Source organism: Tursiops truncatus, chromosome 9, assembly GCF_011762595.2.
Source record: "Tursiops truncatus isolate mTurTru1 chromosome 9, mTurTru1.mat.Y, whole genome shotgun sequence".
Classification (NCBI taxonomy): Eukaryota; Metazoa; Chordata; class Mammalia; order Artiodactyla; family Delphinidae; genus Tursiops; species Tursiops truncatus.
Window position 1 is genome coordinate 29,740,253 of NC_047042.1, and position 17,596 is coordinate 29,757,848.

General features: G+C 37.4%; 1 protein-coding gene across 11 annotated transcripts in view; it reads left to right on the forward strand.

Moving 5' to 3' along the window:
• Positions 1-17,596, forward strand: part of CROT (carnitine O-octanoyltransferase) — a 93,574-nt gene that overhangs the window by 31,474 nt on the left and 44,504 nt on the right. For 5 of the 11 annotated variants that reach the window (XM_033862957.2, XM_033862959.2, XM_033862956.2 and 2 more), the window contains 8 exons: positions 626-727; positions 6,438-6,521; positions 6,931-7,038; positions 7,265-7,395; positions 14,899-15,022; positions 16,523-16,601; positions 16,691-16,784; positions 16,907-17,026. In XM_033862957.2, the coding sequence (XP_033718848.1) occupies positions 626-727; positions 6,438-6,521; positions 6,931-7,038; positions 7,265-7,395; positions 14,899-15,022; positions 16,523-16,601; positions 16,691-16,784; positions 16,907-17,026 (842 nt within the window). Of the gene's footprint in view, positions 1-625; positions 728-5,078; positions 5,140-6,437; positions 6,522-6,930; positions 7,039-7,264; positions 7,396-14,898; positions 15,023-16,522; positions 16,602-16,690; positions 16,785-16,906; positions 17,027-17,596 lie in introns of those variants that run through there. The other 6 variants (XM_033862958.2, XM_073809616.1, XR_004528100.2 and 3 more) reach the window with 5 other exon arrangements.

Here is a 17,596-nt window from a genome sequence, read left to right on the forward strand (position 1 = left end):
AAACTTTTTTGCTGCAGTCTACAGTTAGGCATATTTAGATTGCAGCCCATTACACACACACGCGCGCACACAAGCGTGTGCACACTTACACATACATACATCATAGAAGTTTCACAAAACGTAATAATTACTTTGACTATCTGTGATGTACTCTGATATTTATGTTCTATTTTATTCTTTCTTGTAAAGAATGTTTACTGTGGTTTCATGACTCACTTATGGCCCAAACTTACCATTTGAGAAACTGGCTTAGTAGGATATGAATTCTTGAAATATTTTTCTTGTAACTAGACTTTAATGACTAAACTTATCAATGCCTCTTATCCTATTCAAGTTGCAAAAGCCTTGTCCTTTCAATTGTATATTCTCTAAACATTCATGAATGTTGTACCATCGTTCTCTTTTCTGGTAGAATTTCTTGGATTTTGAGTACTATTTAAAGTCAAGGCCAGAATTATTATCTCTTGAATATAATATTTTATTAAATTTTATTAAATTTGGTTTACCTGAAGAGGAAAAGTGAGATCATGTGTGTTTGTGTGTGTGTTTGTGTGTATTTAAGATATAAATACTTAAAAGCCAATATTAAAATCCTTTAAATTTGGAAATATTACATTTATTTTAGGTTGCTACAAAGGTTCTTACTGGAGACCCAACAGTACGCTGGGGTGACAAATCTTATAACTTGATTTCCTTTTCTAATGGAGTATTTGGCTGTAATTGTGATGTAAGTAAACTACTGAAATTATTTTTTCCTTTTACTCTTTTAGTTTAATTTAATGGCAGTAATCTACAATACTTATGCTGTCCTGTGGTAGAATAAGTAAACACTTATTTAGCTTTATGGCATTAGAGTAAAAGGTTTAGTTATGAATTCTCAGTGAAAATAGAGTATAGGACAAATTATTTTCATCTGTAGTAAGGATAACAGTGGTGTGTATCTACAAAGTGGAATTTGCATGCATTTTTATGTAGTATAAGCTCTTTTAAAATCCACTGTTACCTCTTGTTGAAAATTTTAAAACCTATTTTAAAAGATATAGCATTAGTATATGTTCTATGCACGGAGAAATGTATGTGGATATATTTCTACATTTACCTAGTAATTTTGTGACCTTGTTAAAAAAAATGACACATGATCTTTGGAACATTATATACTTCTGGATATTAAAATGTCTGGTACTGAATTCCATTTTTTACCTTCTTCATAAAACAAACACATGCACACACACACACAACTTGTTTCTTTTCTGTTCTCCCATTTTTGTCTTTATTAGCTCTACTTTGCTATTTTCTGATGGACATTCAGGAGGTCTATGAACCAAGAAAATTAAAAAATCAACCTAAGTCACAATTGCAATATATACTTATAACCTCATTATAATACTTTTCATAAAGTATATGATTTGGTATAAAGTAGTATGAGGTAGATTTTTTGTTTGTATTTGGGGGCTTTCCTCCGAAGTATTGATATTTAGTGACTGTAAGATACTAAAAAAAATCCTGTTACATTGATCTGGGTTCAATAGTTGTATTAATCAGTATTTATTCAGTTTTAGGTGATCGAAACCTAAGTCAAATTGGCATTAGCTTACGAAGGTATTTATGGCATAGGGGTACAGCTAAATTTGGGTAATGCTGACTTCCAGTGTCCAGATGCTTTCATTAGAAATTTCTCTCTCCATTTTTTGGCATTACTTTCCTATGTTTGGCTTTATTTTTATGTAGACTACACCATGTGATGGTTGTACCTACAGTCTCATGTTTTCACGGCTCTCCTCGTAGATTAGTGTTCTCCGTGGAAATAGCCAGCTTTTTTTTTAACCCGAGTGGTTCCAGCAGAAGACCTGGGAATAATGCTCATGTGTTGTATTGGCCTGTGCGAATCGTGCACATTCCAGGGAGTTAGCTGCTCTGATTCGCCTGGCCTGGGTCACATACCAAACCTTGGGACCTAGCTGGTAGAATCACTCATTCAAACAACCACAGAGATGTGTGCTGATTGCCTAAAGAAAAATAAAGTAGCTGTTATTGCCGAGGAAGGTGGTGTGGTTGATGTGCACGTAATAGAATGTCTTCTACAGTAAATCTTCAGGGTGAAAGGTTGCCATGAGTCATTTTGAAGATTTGCTGTCTGTCCTCTTCCTTACGAGTCCAGTGTTGACAAAAGATTTTGTGTTACTTGCCTCAGCTTTTTTCTCTTCAGCTCCTTGTTTGCTTCTTCTTGACCTCCTCAGTCTGGTTCATAGCCTCACTATTCCTTGGAATCTGTCCTTTGTAAAGTAGCTAACTACCTTCTGGCTTCTTCCCTTCATATCTCGTTGACTTGTCAGCTGCAGTTGATTACCCTCTTCTTCATATGCATCTGACACTGCCTTCAACCTCCTAACAGTCTTTTTGGGTCTCCGGATTCTAAAGCTGAGCTTAATATTATTCATAACCGTTTTCCCCTGTGTCTGCTCTCTTCTCTGGTTCAATAGTTTCATTGACCATTTCTACATAGGTAGCTTGCAGTTATATTTTTCCAGTTTTTACCTATTATTCTCATCTTGAGAGTTTTGTTTCACCATATGTTAAATTGTCCAAACTGGATGTTACATTGTTATGTAAGGGTTAGTTACTCTCATCATCAAGAACTCATCGTCTTGCTTTCCTCCCTCACTCCCAACCTCCTAAAAAAACCACCTTGCACTACTTGTATTTTTACTGATGGCATCAACATCCTGCTGTTTGCTCAAATTCAGGAGAAAATAACTTTAATGATGTTTCTATCTTTGAATAAAGATACTGGTCCCATAATGAGCATATATCTTTGCACAACTGAAATGCTTTCCTGTAGTAAAGTGTATGGACATATTTCATGTGTATGCATTGTCACCCATATACTTATCAAATTGATCTGATGATCTCCACTTGACCGTATGCTTTTATTATTTATTTATTTATTTATTTATTTTTTTGCGGTACGCGGGCCTCTCTCTGTTGTGGCCTCTCCCGTTGTGGAGCGCAGGCTCAGCGGCCATGGCTCACGGGCCCAGCCGCTCCGCAGCACGTGGTGTCTTCCCGGACCGGGGCACGAACCCGTGTCCCCTGCATCGGCAGGCAGACTGTCAACCACTGCGCCACCAGGGAAGCCCGACAGTATGCTTTTAAAATTCCATGTAGGTTCCCCTTGCAACCTACGATGATTACTGAAAATGCTATTTAACCAATATAAAACATTATTAGTAAAGTATATATACTGTAAAGTTAAGTTCTTAATCCAAATTCATATTGCTGCTCTTTTCCATTGGTGCTTGAATATATACTTTTGTGATTATACTACATAATAGCATTTCCCTGTTGGGATTTAAAATCCTGGGGTCAACTATTTTGTCTTCCTTATATAGGCTTTGTTGTAGGCTTTTGTAGAAGTACATAGGAAGCATGTAATGAACATTAGTTGTTAATAACAGTAGTTACTAATTATTGCTGTGGGCCAGGATCTGTAGTAAGTACTTTATAAGCATTATTAAAATCATTTTTCACAGCTGCTGTATGCAACTAGGTATTGTTTTCCCTTCTAACAGATGAGGCAGTCTACTTAAAGAATTAAGTAACTTTCTCAAGTAACTTACTTGAGAAACTTAACTTACTTATGTAGCTAGTAAGTAGTAATGTTTGGACTCAGAACCAAAGTCCACATTATTAAACAGTATATTACACGTATTGCCTCCATATAAATGAAAAAAAAGATAAAACTTATGTGAACAAATAAAGCATCAGGAAAGCGTTTGATTTTTTTCTATTCTATTTTCTATTTCTATTTTTTTTTTCTATTTCCTAACTTTCCCGTTGTGGAGCACAGGCCCCAGACGCGCAGGCTCAACGGCCATGGCTCACGGGCCCAGCCGCTCTGCGGCATGTGGGATCTTCCCGGACCGGGGCATGAACCCGTGTCCCCTGCATCGGCAGGTGGACTGTCAACCACTGCGCCACCAGGGAAGCCCTAACATTTTTTTTTTAAATTGATGATTAACTTTCTGCCAGGAGATGAATGGGTAAAATTATAAGTCAAAGAGATTTATATCTTTCAGTCATGCTCTTTCGTACTGGTTCCAGTATGATACTGTTGTCTTCAATGAAATAATGTATGCAATACCTGTGAAAGTTCTTTGTAAAGCTACAAAGTACTACACATTTGTGAGATGCTGTTAGAAAAGGGTCTTGTCCATGACCTTTGAGTCTTGTTATACGTGCTGTTGCTGGCAGGCGGGATGAACTGCTCTTGCATCTTGTACTGACCTCCCTAGTAAGCCTTTCCTGGTGCTTTGGTGGCTACTTACCTGCTAACGATATACCGTGTTTCTAGGCTCCATGGGGCCGTAATACAGGGCAGCAAAGCTGTGTAATGTTAAGGCGATATTTAAGACACCTAATTACACCCTCTGAAACTGGCCCCAAGCGTGCTGGATTCATATCTTAAACCTCCCTTCTTTCTCTCCAAGGCTAGCAGTGTCACTTTCAGTTCATGAGTGGTAATTGTGTGTAATGTAAACTGGTAGCCTTAACCCAGAGGGGAAAAAACCACATGTGATGTAATTGTCATCAAAGGAACATGGAGAAGATAAGGCAAAAAGTTTATCCTCCAGAATAAATGATGGGAAAATTCACTAGCCACAGTTCCTTTCTCTAAATACAGCTGTCAAAACTATGACACCCCTGTAACTCAGCGCATCTTTCCCACATTCCTTAAACATTGAGAATTATTTCTGCCACATTGAACACTCTTATAGATATATACACAAAATCATTATGCTTTTAAATACTTATCTAGTGGACTGTGTGTTTACCAAAAGAAGTTCATACCCATCCTCCATTTAGCCTTCAGATTTAGTCTGCCACCCCCATCTGCTTTTCCATAGTGCTTTTAAAATTCCAGAACATTTTAGCGTTGTATATGTACATACGTATACGTCCTTTGACTTCCAATACAAATAGCAATTATTTTCTCTAGATTATTCATGTTTACATCCCTTCCCATTACCTCAAGAGCCCTAATTAAGTGCTTCTGACTTTAAATATTTGTTCTTTCTCAGAAAATAAAATACATCAGTTACTTACTATACTGTGGAATATCCATCTCTTTATCATTACAAGGTGAGGCATTTGAGAATTCTGCATTTTATTATGTGTTAAGAGTGGAGAGAAGGTGAAAATAAAATATTGGGTCAAGTTTTGTTTTGTTTTTTTAATTAGTAGACTTTACTTTTTAGAGCAAGTTCCAGATTTACAGGAAAATTAAGCAGAAAGTACAAAGTGCTCACTTGCTCTCTTTCCTGCACCCCGTTTTATATCTTGCATTGGTATATGTTGTTACATTTGATGAACCAATATTGATACATTATTGTTAACTGAATTACATTGTTTCACTATTTATTGTACAACTTTATGGTTTTGCCAAATGCATAATGCCGTTCATTTCCCGTTACACTATCTTTTTAACTCAACACAACCAATCAGAGTGATCCTTTTAAATTGTAAGACAAATCATGTCAGTGCTCTGTTCATAACTCTTCAATGTCTTCCACTTTTATAAAGTAAAAATTGAAAGAGATACTTTATTTTTTTAAAGCATCTAATATTTATTTTTTATTTTCTCTAATTTTTATTTATTTTTCCATTTTTAAAAATTTTTAAACATTTTTATTGGAGTATAATTGCTTTACAATGGTGTGTTAGTTTCTGCTTTATAACAGACTGAATCAGGTATACATAAACATATATCCCCATATCTCCTCCCTCTTGCATCTCCCTCCAACCCTTCCTATCCCACCCCTCTAGGTGGTCACAAAGCACTGAGCTGATCTCCCTGTGCTATGCGGCTGCTTCCCACTAGCTATCTATTTTACATCTGGTAGCGTATATATGTCCATGCCACTCTCTCACTTTGTCCTTCGTCCCAGCTTACCCTTCCCCCTCTCGGTGTCCATTCTCTACATCTGTGTCTTTATTCCTGCCCTGCCCCTAGGTTCTTCAGAACCAATTTTTTTTTTTTTTAGATTCCATATATATGTGTCAGCATATGGTATTTGTTTATCTCTTTCTGACTTACTTCACTCTGTATGACAGACTCTAGGTCCATCCACCTCACTACAAATAACTCAATTTCGTTTCTTTTTATGGCTGAGTAATATTCCATTATATATATGTGCCACATCTTCTTTATCCATTCATCCGATGGTGGACACTTAGGTTGTTTCCATCTCCGGGCTATTGTAAATAGAGCTGCAATGAACACTTTGGTACATGACTCTTTTTGAATTATCGTTTTCTCAGGGTATATGCCCAGTAGTGGGATTTCTGGGTCATATGGTAGTTCTATTTTTAGTGTTTTAAGGATGGGTCAAGTTTTAACTTACAAAACGTATTCACAGTCTTGTGTATTTTCATTTTAGCATGCTCCTTATGATGCAATGGTTATCGTAAGCATCAGCTATTATGTTGATCAGAAAATTTTTGAGAGTGAAGGAAGATGGACGGTATGTTAGAACAAATATTTCATCCATTTCTCCTCATAATTTTTTTTATAAATTTATTTATTTTTGGCTGCGTTGGGTCTTCGTTCCTGTGCACGGGCTTTCTCTAGTTGCGGTGAGTGGGGGGCTACTCTTCGTTGCGGTGCGTGGGCTTCTCATTGCGGTGGCTTGTTGCAGAGCACGGGCTCTAGGCGCACAGGCTTCAGTAGTTGTGGCTCGCAGGTTCTAGAGCACAGGCTGAGTAGTTGTGGCACCTGGGCTTAGTTGCTTCATGGCATGTGGGATCTTCCCAGACCAGGGCTCGAACCCGTGTCCCCTGCATTGGAAGGTGGATTCTTAACCACTGCGCCACCAGGGAAGCCCTCCTCATATTTTTATAGATATAATATTTTTAAGTTTTCACTATTTTCAGGGTTCAGATAAAGTACGGGATATACCACTTCCAGAGGAGCTTGTTTTCACTGTGGATGAAAAAGTATTAAATGACATCAACCAAGCGAAAGCCCAATATTTCAAGCAGGTAGATTTTTCACTTTTCTCTTTGATAGTGATACTTTATCTTATAGCTACTATATATGAATATTTGGCTATCATCCAAGTATGATGGCATAAAACATTTAAAAATTACAACTTTGATACCTTTATGTATGTCTGATGATTATTTTAATGCAAATGATATTTTGGTTATCTTTGGGGTATTCTCTTTAGGTGTTTTTTCACTGTTTGTATTTAATTCTTTTTGTTAGGCATCTGATCTGCAGCTTTTGGTCTATGCCTTTACGTCTTTTGGCAAAAAGCTAACCAAGAAGAAGAAGCTTCACCCTGATACCTTTGTTCAGCTGGCACTTCAGCTGGCCTATTATAGACTTCATGGACGGTGAGGACCATTCATTTTCCACTTTCAGAGTCTTGAAGTCCAAGGCTATCTTTACTATAGCTATTCTGTCATAACTCCCCAGTGTTTTTTTTTTTTTTTTTTTTTTTTTTTTTTTGCTGTACACAGGCCTCTCACTGTTGTGGCCTCTCCCATTGTGGAGCACAGGCTCCGGATGCGCAGGCTCAGCGGCCATGGCTCACGGGCCTAGCTGCTCCGCGGTATGTGGGATCTTCCCAGACTGGGGCACGAACCCATGTCCCCTGCATTGGCAGGCGGACTCTCAACCACTGTGCCACCAGGGAAGCCCCTTCCCAGTGTTTTTTGTTAAGTTTTTCCCAGTTGGCACTGTGCCCTAGTTTGTACTTTCATCAACAGTGTTATTAGAGTTTCCATCTGTGACACTTTAACAGTCTTTCCTTGTTTTTCATTACCTTGATATTTTTGAAGTGCCTGCTCTCTTCTGAGAGAGATTTGTCATTCTTTGGAATTCAGATCGCTTGGTTTTCTTGCAGCCTGTTTTCAAGTGGGTTCATGAAAAAGTATGGTTTTATAGATTAGACAGTCTTTACTCATTTTTAGGATAGAAGAGATGGTATGTTATGACTTTCTACATCCTAAGCAGAAGTGGAAGCTCCTTGATCTTCCTTTTTAAAATTTTACCTGAGAATATGTATCTTTAAATGGGATGTTTAGATCATTTACATTTAATATAATTATCAATAAGGTTGGGTTTAAGTCTACAGTCCTGCTGTTTCTCTTTATCCCATCTGTTTTGTGTTTCTTTTTTTATCTTCTCTTGAATTCCTAGTTTTTTTTATTGTTCCTTTTATCTCCATTATCAGCTACACTGTTTTTTTTTTCTATTGGTAGGGTTTTACAAAATACATCTTTTTTTTGTGGTATGCAGGCCTCTCACTGTTGTGGCCTCTCCTGTTGTGGAGCACAGGCTCCAGACATGCAGGCTCAGTGGCCATGGCTCAGGGGCCCAGCCGCTCCGCGGCACGTGGGATCTTCCCGGACCGGGGCACAAACCCGCGTCCCCTGAATCGGCAGGCGGACTCTCAACCACTGCGCCACCAGGGAAGCCCAAAATACATCTTTAAACTTGCAATCTATCTTCAGATATTTTCCACTTAAAGTATAATGAAAGAACCTGAAAACAATGCTTCTATTATGCTTATCTCATTCTTTGTGCTACTGTTGTCATACATTATACTTGTACATATGTTAACAACCTAATGATGCATTACTATTTTTGCCTTCAACAGTCAGTTATCTTCTTTTATTGTGGTAAAATATAAATAAAATAAAACTTGCCATTTTAACTATTTTTAAGTATATGATCCAGTGGCATTAATTACATCGACTGTGTTATGCAACCATCACCACTATCTATTTCCAAACTTTTTTTTAACCACCCCAAACAGAACCTCTGTACTCATGAAGCAATAATTTCCTATTCTCCTATCCCAACCCCTGGAAGTCTCTAATCCACTTTCTGTCTATATGAATTCGCCTGTTCTGGATATTTCCTCTAAGTGGAATTATACATTATCTGTCCTTTTGTATCTGGCTTATTTCACTTAGGATAGTATTTTCAATGTTGGTTCTTTTATGGCTGAATAATATTCCATTGTATGAATATACCACATTTTGTTTATCCATTCATCTGTTGACAAATGCTTGGGTTGTTTCTGCCTTTTGGCTATTGTGAATAACACTGCTGTGAGCATTCACATACATGTATTGGTTTGAATCCCTGTTTTCAATTCTTTTGAGTCAATAACTAGGAGTGGAAGTGCTGGGCTGTGTGGTAATTCTATGGTTAACTTTTTGTGGAACTGCCCAACTGTTTTCCACAGTGGATACCATTTTTACATTCCCACCAGCAATATACAAAGTAATGTATAATTGTTCTACATCCTTGCCAACACTTACTTTTCTGTTTAAAAAAAAAAAGAAGCCATCCAGAGTACTTGTGAAGTGGTATCTCATTGTGGTTTTTATTTGCATTTCCTTAATGACTAATGAGGTTGAATATCTTCGTGTGTTTATTGGCCATTTGTATATCTTCTTTGGCAAAATGTCTATTTAAATCCTTTGTGCATTTGGTAATTCGGTTGTCATTTTGTTGTTGAATTTTAAGGGTTCTTTATGTATTATAGATATGAAACCCTTATCAGATAGGTGTTTTGCAAATATTTTCTCTCATTCTGCAGGTTGTCTTTTCATTCTCTTGATAGTATGCTTTGATACACAAAGTTTTAAATTTTGAGGTTCAATTTATCTGTTTATTTCATTTGTTGCCTGTGCTTTTGGTGTCATGTCCAAGAAATCATTGCCAAATCAAGTATTACAAAACTTTCCCCATATGTTTTCTTCTAAGAGTTTTATAGTTTTAGCTTTTACTTTAGGTCTTTGATCCATTTTGAGTTAAGTTTTGTGTAGGGGGTATGGTAAGGATCAAAATTCACTCTTTTGCATATGGATATCCAGTTTTCTTAGCATTATTTGTGAAGAGACTGTCCTTTCCCTATTGAGTGGTCTTGACACTCTTGTCCAAAATCAATTGACCATAGATGTGAGGGTTTGTTTCTGGGTCAGTGTGTTGTTCAGTGTGTCTCTTCTTGTGTTCATACGACACTGTTTTGATTATTGTAGCTTTGCAGTAAGTTTTGAAATCTGGAACTAATGAGTACTTCACCTTTGTTCTTTTTTTTTTAAGATTTATTTATTTTATTTATTATTTTTGGCTGTGTCGGATCTTAGTTGCGGCATGCGGGACCTTCGTTGACGCATGCAGGATCTTTGCTTTGAGGTGCGTGGGCTCTTCGTTGTGGCACGTGGGCTTCTCTCTAGTTGTGGCGTGTGGGTTTTCTCTTCTCTAGTTGTGGCGCGCAGGCTCCAGGGTGCTCAGGCTCTGTAGTTTGCAGCATGCAGGCTCTCTAGTTGAGGCGCACGAACTCAGTAGTTGTGGCACACGGGCTTAGTTGCCCCAAAGCATGTGGGATCTTAGTTCCCTGACCAGGGATTGAACCTGTGTCCCATGCATTGGAAGGTGGATTCTCTACCACTGGACCACCAGGGAAGTCCCCTTCACCTTCGTTTTTTGTTGTTGTTGTTGTTTTTGCGGTATGCGGGCCTCTCACTGCTGTGGCCTCTTCCGTTGCGGAGCACAGGCTCTGGACGCACAGGCTCAGCGGCCATGGCTCACGGGCCCAGCCGCTCCGCGGCATGTGGGATCTTCCCGGACCGGGGCACGAACCCGTGTCCTCTGCATGGGCAGGCGGACTCTCAACCACTGCGCCACCAGGGAAGCCCGACCTTTGTTCTTGAAAAGAAGATTGTTCTGGCAACTCTGGGTTCCTTGAAATTCCATATGAATTTTAGGATGGGTTTTCCCATTTTTGTAAAAATGTCGTTGGGATTTTGATAGAGATTGCGTTGCATCTGTAGATCTCTTTTAGTAGTATTGTCATCTTAACAATATTAAGTCTTCTAATCCATGAACATGGGGTCCCTTTGCATTTATTTATGTCTTTTTAAGTTTCTTTCAGTGTTTTGTAGTTTTTGGTGTACAGGTCTTTTTGCCTCCTTGCTTAAGCTTAATCCTAAGTATTTGATTCTTTTTGATGCTGTTGTAAATTGTTTTCTTGATTTTCTTTTCAGATTATTTATTGCTAGTGCATGGAAATGCAACTGATTTTTGCATGTTGACTTTATATCCTGAAACTGCTGAATTCATTTATTAGCTCTAACAGTTTTTTGTGGACTCTAGCGTTTTATGTATAAGTCCACACATCTGTGAATTAGAGATAGGTTGGATTTTGTCAAAGGCTTTTTCTGTATCAATTGCGATGATCATATAGGTCTTTTTCTTCATTCTATTAATGTAGTATATTATGTTGATTTTCATATGTTGAACCATTCTTGCATTCCTGGGATGAATCCCACTTGGTCATGGTGTATCATCCTTTTAATCTGCTGCTGAATTCAGTTTGCTAGTAATTTGTTGAGGATTTTTGCATCTATATTCATAATGGATATTGGTCTATAGTGTCTTTTCTTACCATGTCTTTTCTTGCAGTGTCTTTGCCTGGTTTTGGTATCAGGGTAATGCTGGCCTCATATTATGAGTAAGGAAATGGTCCCTCCTTGCCAGTGTTTTTGGAAGAGTTTGAGAAGGATTGGTGTTAATTCTTTAAGTATTATAATTCATCAGTGAAGCCATCTGGTCCAGGACTTACCTTTGTTGGGGTTTTTGATTGCTCATTCATCTTGTTACTTGTTATACATCTAGTCAGATTTCTATTTTTTCTTGAGTTAGATTTGGTAGTTTGTGTGTTTCTCAGAATATGTCCATTTCATCTAGGCTATCCAGTTTATTGTATACAGTTCATAATATTCTCTTACAATCCTTTTTATTTCTGTAAAGTCAGTAGTAATGCCCTTTTTCTCATAGTTGATTGTAGTAATTGGAGTCTTCTCCCTTTTTTTCCTTAGTGTAGGTAAAAGCTTGTCCATTTTGTTGATCTTTGCAAAGAACCAACTGTTGGTTTAGTTAACTTTATTTTTCATTTCTGTATTTTGTTTATCTCTACTGTAATCTTAATTAATTTCTTTTTTTGCTGGCTTTGGGGCTAGTTTGCTTTTCTTTTTTTTTTAATTCTTTAAAGTGTGCAGTTAGTTTACTGATTTGAGATCTTCTTTAGTGTAAGTATTTAGAGCCATAAATTTGCCTCTGAACAGTGCTTTTGCTTCATTCCATAAATTGTGGTATGTTCTACTTTTCATTCATCACAAGGTGTTTTCTAATTTACCTTCTGATTTCTCCCTGAACAATTGGTTAAGAATTTGTTGTTTTATTTCTACATATTTATGAATTTTTCAGTTTTTCTTTTTATTGCTTTTTAGCTTCATCCCATTGCCATTGAAGAAGATACTTTGTATGATTCCAATCTTTATAAATTTATTGAGACTTATTCTGTGGCCTAATATATGGTCTATCCTGGAGAATGTTCCATGTGCACTTGAGAAGAATTTGTATTCTGCTGTTCCTTAGTGGCATATTCTATATATGTCTTTTAGGTGTAGTTATTTATAGTGTTGTTCAAGTCTTCTCTTTCCTTATTAGATCTTTCTACGTGTTTTATCCATTATTGAAAGTTGGGGATTGAAGTCTCCAACTATTGTTGTAGAGCTGTCTAGTTCTCTCTTCAATTCTGTCAGTGTTTGTTTCATATATCTTATAGCTCTGTTGTTTGGTGCATATATTTTTATAGTTGTTATATATTGATGAATTAAACCTTTTATCAGTAAATAATGTCCTGTTTGTCTCATTCATCCTTTTTACTTAAAATATATTTTGTCTGATATATATATAGCCACTCCTAATGGAAAAAAAAAATGTATAGCCACTCAAACTCTCTTTTGGTTACTATCTTTTTTCATCATTTTACTTTTAACCTCTTACTGTCTTGGTTTCCAAACAGAATCTCTTGTGGACAGTATATAGATGATGTTTTTTGTTCATCTTGCCAGTCTCTGCCTTTGATTGGAGAGTTACTGATAAGGAGGGAGAATTCTGCCATTTAGCTGTGTATTGTTACATGTTTTTGTTCTTCAATTCCTCCATTACTTTCTTTTTTGGTAGTAGTGATTTTGATTTTTTTTTTTTGGAGTGTACCATTTTGATTTCCCTATTCTTTCTTTGTATTTTTTAAGCCATTTTCTTTATGGCTACCTTGGAAATTACATTTAACATCTTAAATTTATAACAACTTAGTTTGAATAATACCAGCTTACTTTTAATAGTATACAAGCACTGTGCTTTTATCCATCTCTGTACTGCCCTCTTTATTTTATCACAGATTACATCTTTTTACATTGTTTGTCCGTTAACATAAATTTATATTACTGTTTTATGTATTTACCCTTTAAGTAAAGAAACTGTTAAACATTGTTGTTCTATCTCCCATGTTTCCAATAAACTGGTAGTTAGATTTGGCAACTTGAGACTAGTAATCGATTATTTTTATTATTTTTTATAACAGTAAGTCAGATAGTATTATTTGTTTCCTATCGCATCCTGTTCAGATGGAGGGTGAGTTCAGTTGTTAGCCAACATCCATTATAAAGTTTCCTCCCTGATTTTTTTACCTAATGGTTTTAGTGGCCATTGATGATCATTACCAAGATCTATTATTTCATTACAGGTTGCAGAGTAGTGATATTTTGTCATTCATTCTTACTGCTTTTATCTTTGTTTTTTAAAGAATGCTATTTTAGTGGTGGTTTAAATTTTTATTTACACTTTCTCCTTCACATTTTGAAAGGATACTATTTCAGCTCAGGGAGACAGTCTTATAGAAACACTGAACAGAGGAGGCTCAATAGCTGCAGGAATTCCCTGGTGGTCCAGTGGTTAAGACACGGTGCTTTCACTGCCGTGGACCCTGGGTTCAATCCCTGGTCAGGGAACTAAGATCCCACAAGCTGCATGTCACGGCCAAAAAAAAAAAAACCAACTGTTTGAGCCCTCTTAATGCCCACGTTCAGACCTTTTACTCTTCCGTTTGATTGCTTTAACTCTAAATTCCTATCACCAGGAAAGTAAGAGAGCTTTGTACCAAAAATTGTTGTATCATTCTCCACCCCAGGGAAACAGTCATCATTCTAGGGAACTTCTTAAATAATGCTTTTACTTAATTCTAGAGTCATTCATGTTCTGTACGAGGAAACTAAAGGCCAAGGACTCTATTACCCCATATCTTAGTAGCTTAGAACAACAAACATTTATCATCTCACATTTTCTGTCTGTCAGGAGTCCAGGCACAGCTTAGCTGGGTGCCTCTGGCTTCAGGTCTCTTGTCAGGTTGTAGTCGGGGTGTCAGCCAGGACCGTGTCTTCATCTGAAGGCACCCCTTAAAGAGGATCTGCGTACAGTCTCACTCACATGGTTATTAGTAAGGTTCATTTCCTCCCAAGCTGTTGTCCAGAGGCCTCTCTGTTTCTTGCCACCTGGGCCTCTCTACAGGGCAACTCCCAGCATGGCAGCAGGCTTTCCTCAGAGTAAGGAGATGAGAGAGCTCTCTTTGTAACCTGATTTCGGAAGTGACATCTCATTACTTTTGTCATATTCCTTTCATTAGAAGGAAGACACTAAATCCATCCCACACGCAGCGTGAGGGGTTACACCAGGGCATCTGCAGGAGGCAGGGATCACTGGGGGCATCTCAGAGGCCACCTGCCACAGATGCCAATGTTCACAACCTGACAGCAGCCAAGCCTTTGAAACATTTCCTGTTATACCAGGCCGCAGTACATTTTGCTCTTTGATGTTGAAAACAGCCTCTTTGTTATTGAAAATCTCAGTCGTAGTCTGTATTGTAGAACTTAGTCTCTGGCCAAAGCCAGCTTTATTAGGTGAACTCTCTTTGTAATATAACATTAGAGCACTTTCTTTCTCATGATACATTCTCTTATTTTCATTTTTTCTTATAGCCCTGGTTGCTGCTATGAAACAGCTATGACAAGATACTTTTATCATGGCCGTACAGAGACTGTGCGATCATGTACAGTGGAAGCAGTCAGATGGTGCCAATCCATGCAGGATCCTTCTACCAGTGTGAGTATTTGAAAAGAAAAAATTAACAGGATTTGTCTGTTCTAAAGGAAACTTGGCTCTTAAATAACTAACTTCTTCAAATCCCTGGATCAGTAAAATATTTTCAGACCTTTTTCTCCGGAAACTTACAAACATTTCTTCATTTGCCAGTGAAGTGTATATACTTGGAAAGAATAAGAAACAGGGAAGACCTGATAAGAAGCCCATTTGTGTCATTTTCTAGGCAAAGTAACTTCAGCACCTTGAGTATTTCACTGCTGTTGATCTGCCTTTGGATAACACCCATAAAATGTAGACTCTCCCAAAATGCCTTTAATAGGAAGCTTTTCTTGATGTGGTTGAACATTTTTGAAATCAGATTTTTTGTGTGTGTATTAGAACCAGTACAGCTTTATATGTTTTGTTTTATACTTGAAGCATTTGCACAAAAGGGTAGTTGCTTCCCACTATTTTGGTATTGCATTTGTTTCTTTAGTTTTGATTGACATAGTTATGTATATGTTAACCTATTTTAATTTCATAGAGCTGCTTCATTATCATTTTTGTACAACTATGCTTTAGTTTTGAAATCGTAATCGCTTCTGTCTTTACACTTGTTGATGTCACTTCTGTGCTGCCCACAAGTTTCTGTTTTCTTGTTCTGGGAAAGAAATAATCAAGTTGCAGGGCATATAGGAAAGAAAAGGCAGAGGAAGGGGGTAAGGGTAGGGGGGACGGATAGATTGGAAGTTTGGGATTGACGTATACACACTGCTATATTTAAAATAGATGACCAACAAGGACCTACTGTATAGCACAGGGAACTCTGCTCAATATTCTATCATAACCTAAATGGGAAAAAAATCTGAAAAAGAATGGATAAATGTATATGTATAACTATATCACTTTGCTGTACACCTGAAACTAACACAACATCTTAATCAACTATACTCCAATATAAAATAAAAATTTAAAAAATAAAGGCAGTGGAAGAAGTGAGCAAAAAGACAGAAAAGTTATACATCTCAAGGTCTTTCTCAGAATCTTTTTTCTCTCCAAAATTACCCAAATTCTAATTACTTTTTAAAAAATTAATGAACGAATGCATTTTTTGGCTGCGTTGGATCTTCGTTGCTGTGTGCGGGCTTTCTCTAGTTGCAGCGAGCGGGGGCTACTCTTTGTTGCGGTGCGTTGGCTTCTCATTGCGGTGGCTTCTCTTGTTGCAGAGCACGGGCTCTAGGCGTGCGGGCTTCAGTAGTTGTGGCATGCAGGCTCAGTAGTTGTGGCTCGCGGGCTCTAGAGCGCAGGCTCAGTAGTTGTGGCGCATGGGCTTAGTTGCTCCACAGCATGTGGGATCTTCCCGGACCAGGTCTTGAACCCGTATCCCCTGCACTGACGGGCGGATTCTTAACCACTGTGCCCCAAGGGAAGTCCTGCCTAATTCTAATTACTTTGAGCTCAGGTTTTTTGTTTGGTTTCTGTACAGTTTGTTATTGAAGTATCTCTTGATTTTTAACACAGCTTTTTGAGCAGCAGCACAGGATGTTAGAAGCTTTTGCAAAACATAATAAAATGATGAAAGATTGTTCAACTGGAAAAGGTGCGTATACTGGTTTTTTTCTGACTTAAAAGAAAATTCTCTTGTGCTGAAGACATTTTTCTAACTTCAGGTTTGGGGTTTTATTGCAGGATTTGACCGTCATCTGTTAGGTCTCTCACTCATAGCAAAAGAGGAATGTCTCCCTGTTCCAGAACTCTTTACAGACCCACTTTTCTCCAGAAGGTAATATAATGTAGTGTTTTGTAGCCTCATCAGTTTCTTTCTTCCTGAATGTTAAAAGCTTTTCAAGAAACAATGTAAGCTTCTGTAAGCCTAGTAAAATATCCTTTCTTTGTGCCATACAGTGGAGGAGGTGGAAACTTTGTTCTCTCAACAAGTCTGATTGGTTATTTAAGAGTCCAGGGAGTGGTGGTTCCCATGGTACACAATGGCTATGGATTTTTCTATCATATCAGAGATGACAGGTGAGGCTGCTTTTTGTATTATTTTTTATTTTAGTATATTTTATTTGCATCTATAAATTTTTTTAGAATAGTATTTTATTTATTTTATTTTTTTTACATCTTTATTATTCTTAACTGTGCTCACTTTTGTTGTTTTTGTCTTTCCTACACTATGATTCTGATGGTGTTGTCATCTGTCATGGGCAATTATTTTTTACGACTTAGGCGTTTAATGCGTATTTGTTTCTCTTTCCTGCTTGAGACATTTGGCAAATTAGTCCTTTAGGTGTTTTATGCAGGGCACTGTTTCAGGTTGACTCAGTGATCACATCATCATCCTCCAAAATCAGTACACATATTACCAAATTTGTTCTACCCAAGGTATTTGATGACAAGTTCAGATAAAATTTGATGGTCTGTAAATATGTGGTGGTTAGTGTGGTCATAGACAATACTAATGAGACCAAGACAAGAGACAAGGTCAATTAATTTGTGTTCAGAAAAGGATGTTTTACCAATTCAGTTGCATTTCATTTTGGTTGTATGGGGTTTGACTTAAATTTGTGGAAAGAATGAGAAAGAAAATACTAA